Raw genomic sequence first — 11908 nt, forward strand, 5'->3', positions numbered from 1 at the left:
AGCTTGTTCGTTCGACGAACCCACAGTACGTGTTCTTCCAGACCGACGTGGCGCTTCGCTAGTCGGTATTCTCGCCACTCGTGCGCTTGAATGTCCAAACGCTCGGGTGGCCCGGCGTTAACATGGGAGCCGTATTCTTCGCTGTCGATCATGTTCTTGGTCTTTATCAGCGGGATTTGAACTTCGTGCGGTAATTGCGCCGCGCCGTGGAACAGGTCCAACCGGATCCCAGCTGGGATCATAAAGTCGGTCCCGAGTACTACGTCGACGCCTGCACTATGCGCCATTACCCACATCTCGAGCTCGTACACCATCTCCCATCCAAGCGTAATCTTGACGCACGCTCGTCGCGTCGTAGACACCTTGCCTTCGTTGATTCCTTGAATGTCAATGCGGCGTCCGTGATCAGGTACATCTCGGAGTCGCAACTTCTTGGCAAAGGCGTCAGTGATCACACTAACGTTTGCTCCTGTGTCGAGGAGGATCCTCGTTCGCTGGTCATTCACAGCGCCTTGCACCAGAGCTCTCATTCTGATCCGTCGGTCGAATTTCTTGGCCGACCACCACCCCTGTCTCTCGCCAGGGTTCAACTTCATCATCTTGGAGTGACCCTTGGGCTCGTCTCGCGCTGCACTCGAAACCAAGCCGAACGAACCCTCGCTGGTGCCCTCATCAGCATCAGCACACTCCACTCTCTCTCCAACACCTCCACCGAGGATTTTACTCCTCTCCTTTTCATTTTCCGTCGCGTTCACACTTGTTACGTAATTATCAGGCCATTCACTCTGCCCCATGAAAGCAAAGATACACTCTGCTTCCATTGAAGGCTCGGTTAACTGTGGCAGCCCGATAGGGACCAACCCAGTTGTAGTTGGCGGGCTGCCTAGTTTAAATGACGTTCTTGAACGACGGCCTTGAGCTCTGGCGGGAGTTCCTCCCTCGTGCCTTTAGTGCGCACGAATTTGGCAAGGTCTTGGAAGTTGCGGAAAAGTTCGCATTGTCCAGCACCGTGGAGCTGCTTGCAGAACTTGCATCGCTTGTTACAGTAGTGGGCGGAGTGACTCATGCCACCGCACACCGCGCATGGTCCGTACTGTGGGCGTCGGTTGTCGCGGTTGAAGTCACGTCGACCGCGTTGGTCCTGATTGAACCCACGGTCACTACTTCGGCGATCTTGATTGAAGCCATTCTCGCGATCAGGCGTGTTTCCACGCGGTTGACGGTTGTCCGAACGTGCGTAGGTGCCTTCAGCAGCTGCACGGCGCTCGTTTTCGTTAGCAGCAGCGAGGTATCGGTCGTTTTCATCCAATGAGAAATCACCATCCGTATTATCGGGCTGAAAGTCGTTGTACTCATCTTGGACATTGTCGTTAGCGTTCGGATCTTCGTTTGAATACTCGTTGCCTCCTTGAGCAGCTTCACGACCTTCTAATTCAGCTAGTAGGTCGTCCACCGTAGCTTCAATGAGTGTCACTCGTGGTTTGTTGCGGTTGTCATCGCGGCGACGGTCATCACGCCGGTTGTTGCGGGCGTACCCATCGTCGCGTCGCGTATCACGACTCTTAGAGTATCGGTACTCACTGTCACGCTTGGCCATTCTCTCCTTGCCCTTGAGAACATCTTCGATGATCTCTTCGAGCTCGTGAATGTCGGCGACTCGAGCGTGGTAGAGACTCTCCGCTAGCTTGTCATCGTCGCATGTTGCCAGGAACTGCTGTACGTGTTCTTTCGCGTCGCGACCACTCTTCTCAAAGTGTAGACGGGCGGTCCGAGCGTAGCCGTTCAGCCTGTTTATGTAGTCGCACAGATGTTCATTTCGTTCCCGCTTGGCGGAGTAGTAACGCGACAGTGCCGTCTGCGTGAACTGCGAGCAGTAGTAGCGGATGAACGCATCGCTCAGCAGCTTCCACTTGCGCTTCGTCTTCTTCGGAAGTTGACGGAAACCAAATGAATGGCTCCGTCTCGGAGACTTAGCTCAAATGGGAATGCACCATTTTATCGGCCATCTGTGTGGGTTCCAGTCATTTCATAGACGAACCCACGGAGACACTGCATACAGTTAAGGCTTTTGTTCCGAGAGCCTGAGAACGGCGTGATGCGATCCAGCGGTCGGTGCGAAGCCATTTCAATCCTCGGTGTTGGGTCCACGTCGTTCAGCGTCGCTAGCTCATTCATCTGACGCATCAACTCGAGTTGAGGATCTTCCTCGTCGAATGTACGCACCAAAATGTCATCGTCACTGGACGAACCACCGCTGTCGACTTGACGACGTCCGGCACCACTTTTGGGGGCTCGCGCACCGCCTCGGCGACCGAACAAACCCTCGTTACTTGCGTAAATGCGTTGCATACGGCTCTCCGAACGTGGCGTAACCATGTGCGAGTCTTGAAAGTACGGTGAGGCTTCGGTAGTGCCAAAGGCACCACGCTCAGCTCCACGCTTGGTCGGAGGAGTACGAACGAGTCGTTGGGGCGTCGGCGGCAGTGGAATCTTAGACGGATCTTCATCTTGAATCATCGGTCGACTCACAGGCTGCTTTCCGGCATTGATGCCAACAGCGCCAAACGCCTTCCGAAGCTTCTTCTTCCATTTCTGGAGAGCAGCTCCGGCTTCATGTGGACTCCAATCCTGGAGCGACATCGTCGATGGGTACGTCTCGTTCTCGAACCCCAGCGACGACAGTAGCGAAACTGAATCCTCGGCAACTTGACTAGTCGAAACCGAGTTGACTGGGTATTGAAGTTCCTGCGCAAGCGCAGGCCAGTCGTCCTTTTTCTTGGGGATGGGCTTGAACAGCTGCATCCACTCATCATTCTGCATCAGCGCTTGTACGCGGTCAAAAACGCGCTTGGCGGCTGGTGTATCACCGTTGATAGGTGGGCGAGGTGCCTTCAGCAGTGCTGAATGCTTTGCACTCGCCACCGAAGGTTTAAAACCCTCGGTCCCATCGTCATAATCATCATAGGCCGGTTCCGGTCCCGCAACATCATCGAGCTCGTCGGCGAGGTTCCTCGAAAGGGACTTGGTCGCCCCGCTCAGCCCCGATGATAGCGTGGCCGTCTCCGGCGTCGCTGCGCCTGGCTCTGGAGCCGGCGTCTTATCTTCGTAATCTTCATAATCGTGGGCGTCAGGACCGATGTCCGCTTCGTCGATGAAGCTCACTGAAAGCTCGGTGGCGGCTGCAAAGCGCGCAGCCGGGCTTGAACTCTCGTTGCGAGCCCCGCCAGACTTGGCAGGCGTAACTGGTACCGTCGGTTGTCCTTTCGCCATGTTTCTTGTCTTTTTCTTGTTTTTCTTCTCTTGGTAGCTCGTAAACTGGAAGGCCATACAAACAGTTCACAATGGTCACAATCTGTTCCCGGGTCGCGGCACCAGTTGTGGTGTTGGAAATCCCACGTGAACTCTAGCTACAGATGTAGTTAGGATGTTCCCACAACAATACGTCTACTAGGATAGTAAACGATCGTTCGGGCGGACCTGAAGACCCCAGTTCTGCCCTTGCACCGGGACAAACTGGACCTTGTAAACTACTTATATAGGCCAACCAGTAAAATAAGAACACGCTACTAGCACGAGCAAAGCTAGCAGGTGTTTTGTATCCTCGTGGTCCCAACAGCGGAAGGGTACCGGGCACGGGTAAGCTTTTTACGAGATCACCGAGTGTTCAACACTCGGCTGGAAGAAATAAAAGGGAGGCAATTCAAGCACTCCCAGTCGTGCAAATAGGCAACAATAAGCCGTCACGTAAAACCTCCCGATAATAATCGGCCAATACACAAAGTCTCTTGGTCTTGCCGGATGAACCCTCGCTACAGAGCTTCGAGTTCACCGACAGGCATAACACACTCAAACAAGCTTGACCTGACGCTTACCTTGAAGCCGGACGTCGCTCTGTGTGCTTGAGTCGAAATTCTGTTCTGTATTTAAGCTTACCCTTTCGGGTCTATTCCTAATAAGAAGTCCTAATCAAGTATACAAATATCAAGTGAACAATGATCCGTTATGGATCTTCTTGCAGCCAAGCGTCGTCTGCACCGTCGCATGAGCATCTTTAACGGTCCGCGCCCTGTCCCAGACGGTGAACGTGTCTTCCAAAGGTCGCTGAGTATTCCGCGAACTCATCCCAACCGCCACTGAGGGTTCGTACCGTAGATGGTCCGCTTAATGCGAATCCGGCCAGTCCATTAATAATAATAAGGACAGCCTGGATTCAGTGACATAGGGCCGTATCCGATACTTGTTGAAAACTCGGAGGTGACGCCGTCGAGTCCCTTGCACCTTGGCGTCTCCGTACATCACCCGACCGAGGGTTCGTCGCTTGAACAACTTGGGCGGTGTCACGTCTTTGTCGACGGGTGATAATCCGCAACCACGGAGAAATCACTACACCACAGTCTCCTCCGCACATTTGCTGCGCTGCAGCAAGTCTTTGAAGGAACCTTAGCCCCCACGTATTAAAACAGCACCAAGGCCGGAATACACTTCCTCGCCTGTGAACTTCGCAAAGCCGGCCCAGTCCAGGTCTCGTGGCTTTGGTACCTTGACGCCAAAGTTCGGTGGTGGCACAAACTGCTCTGTCATGGGTACATTTATTGATCTCTGCACGTTCGTCGTGTCTTCCGTCTGTGACGTTGCCATCCCAGGAGCTGGTCTCGCCTGCGTCACCGCTCTCATCGACGTATCTTGTGATCCTACTCTCATACGTTGTGCTCGAGCCTTGATAAAGTCTGTAAATGCGCTCGATTCCCCGTATTTATACTCAAAGGATGATGTGCGCTGTTGTAGCTGCTTCTGCAGCTCAGCTTGGCTAGCCGTGAGCTTTCGCCATACCTTCGAGGGGTCCTTCAAGTCTACTCAGTCGCTCAGAGGTTGCGCTCAAGCTCCGGCTTCCCTGGCAATTGGCATCAGATGCAACGGAGTCGAAATGCGTCCCTTCAAACAGCGCGAGCGGGTCTGCTGTCACGCTCAGCCCGTGAGCATCAGCGTCTTGGATGTCTCGCGGGTGTGGTCGCTGTGAGGCCTTATCGGAACTAGTTGGCTCATAACATGTAGCTTATAGTGCGCTTCTTCAGTAATGCGCTTTGGTGTGCTCGAGGTAGATTGAAGACTGATTGTATTTTGATGTTATGAATGTTTTTTATGGTCTTGCGTAATGCATTCTCCTCTATAGGAGCTTTTTAACTGCTCTTCCTCTTCTCGTACTCCAAATCTCACCTTCGCATCCTCCTGAGGTCGCTTGTCATCTCATCATGTGCGACGTCTCAAGATCGTCTTGAACTCACGTATATCTCCTACCAATCTCCTCCGAGATCCGACACCCGCGCAACGTTCAGCTTGACCAACTGCATCGCCAGATCGATCATCTGGCCCGAATACGTGCTCAGCGCCAGCGCCTCTTCTTATCAGCCCTGTGACTTGATGAAGTGCGCCACGTAGTCCATCTGATCGGACAGGATAGTGTTGGCAAAATGGATAAGTGAGTCGGTAGCCAAAACGTAGGCGGACTTCTACGGGGCCGTATGGACGCATTTTGGAAGTAATTTAATAAAACGGACGCTAAATGTAATTTCTCCAAAACGTTTTTTTCTTGCGCGCTCGTTTGGGTTTTGTGTTACAATAAAGCAGCTGCAAAATAAAGAAACTGGTATTTGGCGATAATAATGTTTTTATAAAGAGCAAATTTAAACTTATTTTCTTAATTAAAGGTTTTATTAGCTGTTCAAATAAATACACCGCAAGTCATTTACAAAAAATCCGAGCCGGGGATGGAGCTTGAGAGTGCGCTCAAGGCGGACGCGCTGGCAGCCTTCGCTCGGTCGATCGAGGGAGCTCTTGGCCCTGCCACCCCGTCCCGTGGCAAGGTGATACTCGCAGTGGATGCGTCGCAGCTGGCCATCTTCGAACTGCTGGCTTACGGCTCGGGAGGCAGCGAGTTCTACGATAAACTTGGGATTTCTCGCCTGCTAAGCGTGCAGCTTCACACGGGCGACACGATCCAGCTACAGCGCCAACTAGACATTTCCAAGGACCCACAGGCCAATCAGGAGCAGGGAAAAAGGACACTGGACGTGGCCGTGGTGGCCCCGCCATTGCCCACAGTCGCCAAGCGCCTGGCCGATGCGCTTCGTCCCCTGGAGCTCGTGGCCACTCGACGTTGTGCCGTGCTGTGGCTACCCACGGCCACATCTGACGTGACCTTAGAGATGGAACGTCAGGGTGTTGCGGGCTTTATCCGCCAAGTCAACTTGGGTCTTGGCCTCATCCCCGTAGACCGCGGAGTCGCGGCCCTGTGCCACGACAGTGTCTTCGGCGAGCTCTACGTGAAAGGTGATAGCCGGGCCTTGACAGACGTAGTCAAGAGTGTGTTGGCCGTGGAGAAACATACAGGACGCCGGATTTTGGACGTCACCTGCCACGGGTTCTTCGCTCAACGGGTCAAGAAGATGCTGGAACTGGCCCATCGACAGCAGCAGAAGATCAAGATGAATCGGACGGCCGGCATAAGGGAAGAAGAGGCCGATGTGGCCACGGCCATGGACAAGTTGGTGGTGATCGACAGGATGGAAGACCCGCTGTCGATGCTTCTGACGCCTATGACGTATGAAGGGCTGCTGGATGCGCTAGTGGGGGTCAACCACGGCGTCGTGACGTACGAGAAGGATGATGACGACACAGAAGAGGCACCGACTGATACAAACAGCTCTAAAGCCGAGTCGACGACGCAGAAAGTGGTGCTGAACCACCTGGACGCGCTGTTCGACGAGATCCGGGACGTCAACTTTAACTTAGTATCAAATCAACTAGTGGCCGTAGCCAAAGACTTGGCTACTGAGGTCCGTGGCAGCTCGGCCGGGTCTACGGCCGGCTTGCCTAAGGACAGTCAGGCTGAGTTCCAGAAAGTCAAGGCCTTGTTGGCCAAAGCTCCGCATTTGGTCAAGAAGAAGCGGTCGCTGGCTCATCATTTGCAGCTTGTTCAACGGATTCGAGAGCTGAGCACACAACTGGCTCTACGTGGCTGTGTGGAGACGGAAATGACCATCATGAGTGCTGGTCCGCGTGCCTCTTCCACTGCAGCTAAAGACGTGGACAGTTTCTTAGAGGAAGCCATCTTACGCGAACCTCCTCTGAATCTCTACGACGTGGTCAAGTTGCTCTGTCTCTGCTCACTTGTTCGTGGCGGCCTTAAGCCAGACAACCTCGCGTGGTATCGTCAGCAACTCTGTCATACCTACGGCCATCAGATCTTACCGTTGCTTGTACAATTGGAGAAGATGGACTTGCTGAGTGTGGAGAACCGCTTCGACTTTCCTAAAATGCGCAAACAGCTTCTACTAATGCGTGGCGCACTGGACGACGAGGACACGAGACATTCCACAGATATCCACTTTATGTTCCCGTACACAGGATACGCGCCGATGAGTATCCGGTTGCTGCAAGACTCGCTTGGTATGAAGTATAAAACTCTCGCGAAAGACCCGAACTCGTCGTTATTAAGTCTGGGGAGTACCAACTCTAGCAGCCACCACAGTATGTCGGACTCGTCTTCGAGTATGGACAATAGCAACGGTGGGAAACGCACCAATGTGCTGGTGTATTACGTCGGCGGCGTCACCGTTGCAGAGCTCACAGCTTTCCGCTTTTTAAACCAGAAGCAGAGCGAGTTCACGTTCTTTATCGCCGCCACGTCCGTCTGTAACGGTAGTCGACTTCTACGTGCCATCTATTGAGCAACCTCGTAAGGTTTTTTGAGACGAGGGAAAGTGTAAATGCACTTTTCATTTTGAAGGACTCTAGCTATTTCATTCCCGACGTTTTGGGCTTCGGCTTCTTCATCTGTATTGGTATTTGCACAGTAAACTAAAAAAGGCTTTTTTTAGCCAGCATGATTACACTGTTTATGTAACCCCACCCCCTCTGTTTATGGACGAGATTACACGAGCTCAGATTAATACGATACATTTCGCATCTAAGCTTACAGTGTAAGTTTCACTGAAACCTGTGCGAATCATCCAACCTCGCAGGCTATATTACCGTGGTATATATATGGTAGTCCGTGGTATATATATGGTAGTCCCACCTTTTCGGATTAGGTGGGGATTACTGTAACATTTATTTTAGCCAGCACCGTATAGTGTGCCATAATCATCAGGCCTCTCTTATTTGGACAAAAAAAACACCGGGCACAACCGGACCTTATTGTGAATTTTGCTTAACTTAAACCCCAGCAGCTTTTTTTTAATGCCAGAATTAAAGACTTTTTGTATTTATTTAGATGCACTGGTAGTTTTGGTTCTAGACTAGCCGAGTGCCGCCGCTACGCGGCGGGAAAGAATGAATGTCGTTCCTTGTATTTTGCCTCCGTTCCGCTCGCCACGGGCTCGCTTCACTACTCGCACGGTAGGTTGGTAGATTTGGCTCAGGCGGGCTCAAAGGCCCGCAGGGTTGCAGAAGGTGCCGATTTGGGCCGCCTCGCTGCGCTCGGCAGCTTTTAGGCCAATCGGGGCCACCTTCGCTGCGCTCGGCAGCCAGTAGGAATATTTAAATTATTTTATCCAATGATTTGTCCGGAAAAGCGTGACAGGCACGACAATTTAGTGTGACGGACAGACAGGTTGCTGCAGTAGATGTTTAAGATGTATGAATACATTCATTTTTGATTTACATAAAAGTAAAGCAAACCTGCATCTGCTCGAAAAGAAGACTTAAAAAACAACAAGTGGGTATAAATGCGGCCACAATGACAGAAGGTCAGACAGAGCTTGAAGATAAACTAGGAAATCCCCTAAATAGACGAAGCAGCTGATTATTAAAAGTTGAGTTACTTAAATCGAGTATCCATTACCGTAAATGACGGATAATCTCAATTCTTATGGATGAACAAGCCATTTGATCAGTCTCAAATTTGAACTTACCCTCACAAGCAACCATCGACCGCCATGCTCAGCACCATTTTCCTTGCCATTCCCGCTTTCCTCGCCACGACAGCTACCGCTGTCGACCTTTGCCAGGATGGTACAGCGCTTCCGTCGGCCCCCTACCATCCACCGCGTCCGGTCACGCCTGCCCAGCAGAAGGCCATTTTCGATCGTTTTGCCGATGGCTTCCTCCTGTCCGGCACGCCACTGCCGTTCCTCGAGGACCATCTCGCCGACGACTACATTCAACACAATCCCGACTTCTTATCGGGCAAGGCTGCTGTACTTCAGGGCTTCAGCGGCGACCTCTCGTCGTTCGGGCTCGTCTACCCTGCTAACGTTATCACTCGTGGCTTTGATGAGGACATCGGTCAGGGCTGGATCCACTACTACTTCACACCTGCAGCTGGCCAACAACCGAGCGTGGTCGTCGACATTTTCCGCATGAACGGCTCGGCCATTCAGGAGCATTGGGACGTGATCCAACAACGCCCGGAGAACGCCACCAACCCGTTGGCCATGTTCACGCCGCCGAACTAAACATCAGTCGATTGTTCTGAATAACTTGTCGGGCAGAGATGTAGTCCCATGAGTAGGTGTTTTTGCACTTCATACAGCTAGTTTTAGTTGAATCGCACAATTCTTTCATTTCTACGGTTTTCTTACGGCTGCTGTTTAAATATCGGTAGCTGTTTCTTAGATAAGCAGCAGGGAGAATATTGCCGATAAATTCTTATTCTGGCTGTGTCCTCCCCTCATATTTCAGGCCTGGCTCCGCTCCTGATCGCAGCAGACCATCCTTACCAGTGTCGGATCCGTTACTACACCTTTGCCAGGCCAAGATGGTGCTACTCCACTTCAAACCGGATTTTTTAAAAAAAATGAAAACAAAAATTTGATTACGAAAAAGTAGCACTAAAAAGGAAATTCAAAGTGGCGAAAACGCAGAGCTAGGTGCCGTACTGCATGTCTTCCATGCGCTCCGCGGCAGCAACGGAATGCTGGCAATGCAGTGTCAACCTGTTAGCAAGGTGCGTGTCGATACATCCGATGCGGCGTCTCGCCGCGCGTTCCAGTTTCTCCATCCGAGCAGCCGCAACCGTCCCGCGAGGATGCTCCACAACCAGCCCTTTACGGGGCAAGGCAAGGTCGGCCTTGATCTTGGCCTTAAAAGCACTAAAACACCCTGTAGCACCAGTTCAAAAGTCGGTTAGTATGCCATTTAAAAAAATATTGTAATACAGTATACTGCGTACCTTGAATGGGGTTACATATTGAAGAGTACGGAGCCAGCCGTACAAGTTCCAAGTCGGCTCGTTCAGCGACGTGTGCTTCCGTTTGCTTCCACAAATCGACGTGATGTGGTGGCGGGGATTCCGTTGTGGGCGGCCACAAGCGTCCAGTCACCGCCGACACGGAGGCAGTCGAGGACACGAGCTCTGGCAAATGCGAGGTGCGGGGCTCTGGGCATCTTGGGGTAGGTAGAGGCTTGGCTTGGTTATGGGCTTGGTAAAAGATTGATAAGAGAGAGCGAGGAATGGCAATGAAGTGCTCGCGCACACGCTCAGGAGGGTTGATCCGCTTTGAACTGCGAATAAACCACTTTGAAGTACGGAGTGCGTTTACTCGACATATTTGTGAAGTGACATAAACTCTAATGTAAAAATTGAGAATGATTTTTAAAAAGGTTTAGTTACTTCACCACTTTGAAGTGGAGTAGCACCATCTTGACCTGGCAAAGGTGTAGTCAACCATGCGTTTTCAGTAGGTCTTACTAACGGAACCAGCGTTTTTTTCTTATTATGGTAGTCTAAGATAAAAATCCAATGAATTTGCCTTTTTCTGTTTATATTCTCTGGATTTTATATCCAGAAGTTTAGGAGGCGAGTCATTCTGACTCTAGCTTCTTTTACTCAGATCCCAAACTTAGCGTATTCAGCACAGAACTTCAAGAAATTTACTTCAGCAAATGATACACCTGTTATATAAGAATACATTGGATTATCGATAATCTTATCGCTCCCAATAAAGTGGATTTTCTTCTCTAAATGTGCATAGCCTGTCGTTTCAACTTGTATCAGAAACAGCATTTTTACTTTGATCAAGAAAAATAATAATGTATAAATAAATATCCTCTAAACTAGTTTGATGTCACCCAGGTGAATGTTGCTTCTGGCGGCATCACTGTAAAGTGCGACTAATCGAACCCCCGTAAATGTTGTTCGAACAGATGATGCGGCTGCGGAGCAGGTGCGTACGACATACCATATCGCCAATATCTCTGCAATGCGAGTCGCTTACTTCGGTATTCACGACTGCAGTAGTAGTACAGTATACACTAATGTGTCATTTGGAACGTATGTGAGCAAATATCCTTGTAAACATTATATAGAACAAATTAACAAGTACATACACTCTGAGTACATATATACTGTAAGGTGCGGCAATAAGAAACGCATGGGAACTAATTTTCTTGTATGTACAGATTAAATTAAAAAGTACATTTTTCTGGCACTTTGAGTATGTTAAGCTCCTTACTGATACACAATGGTGACGCAACCGCCCTACACACAGTACATGGTCTAATCCAGCGCTTCTCCGTGAAACACGGCCTTGTTTTAAATGGGTTCCAGGGAAAATATTTTTAACATCAGCTGAAACCCACTTAAACCGTTGGGAAAAGGCACAAAACGTTCCAAGGGAACCCCACACTAATGCCATTTTCCTGGGCTACCTGAGACCTGGAACTCGTAGAATTAAATGAGCTTGGCTTGTTCTCTGCGACCGTTCGAACCACCCCCCTCACAATTCGATCTTCAGTCCCAAACACGCATGGAAAGACACCAGCACCTCGGATCTACCCGGCATGACAAAAAAACCGTGCACGAAAGAACACAAGCAGTAGTGCATATTTTTTTTGCTGATCAGTTGGCTTCTTTCGAGAAGCGTAGCTGGACCGACGAAGCCACGCTAGATAGTGTTTGTGCGTGCGA

The 11908-nt window shown here is 50.7% G+C and overlaps 2 protein-coding genes across 2 annotated transcripts; both read left to right on the forward strand.

The window, feature by feature from the left end:
• Window positions 1-5765: 5765 nt before the first annotated feature.
• On the forward strand, window positions 5766-7727 carry PITG_07707 (uncharacterized protein; the record flags this gene model as incomplete). Its single annotated transcript, XM_002904599.1, has 2 exons — window positions 5766-7419; window positions 7621-7727. The coding sequence occupies 2 exons, from the start codon at window positions 5766-5768 to the stop codon at window positions 7725-7727; spliced, it is 1761 nt and encodes a 586-aa protein (XP_002904645.1).
• Window positions 7728-8872: 1145 nt separating this feature from the next.
• PITG_07708 (uncharacterized protein) lies at window positions 8873-9531 on the forward strand (the record flags this gene model as incomplete). Its single annotated transcript, XM_002904600.1, has 1 exon — window positions 8873-9531. The coding sequence occupies one exon, from the start codon at window positions 8937-8939 to the stop codon at window positions 9453-9455; it is 519 nt and encodes a 172-aa protein (XP_002904646.1).
• Window positions 9532-11908: the final 2377 nt, after the last annotated feature.

This window comes from Phytophthora infestans, genomic scaffold (genome assembly GCF_000142945.1).
Source record: "Phytophthora infestans T30-4 supercont1.11 genomic scaffold, whole genome shotgun sequence".
NCBI classification, from domain to species: domain Eukaryota; phylum Oomycota; class Peronosporomycetes; order Peronosporales; family Peronosporaceae; genus Phytophthora; species Phytophthora infestans.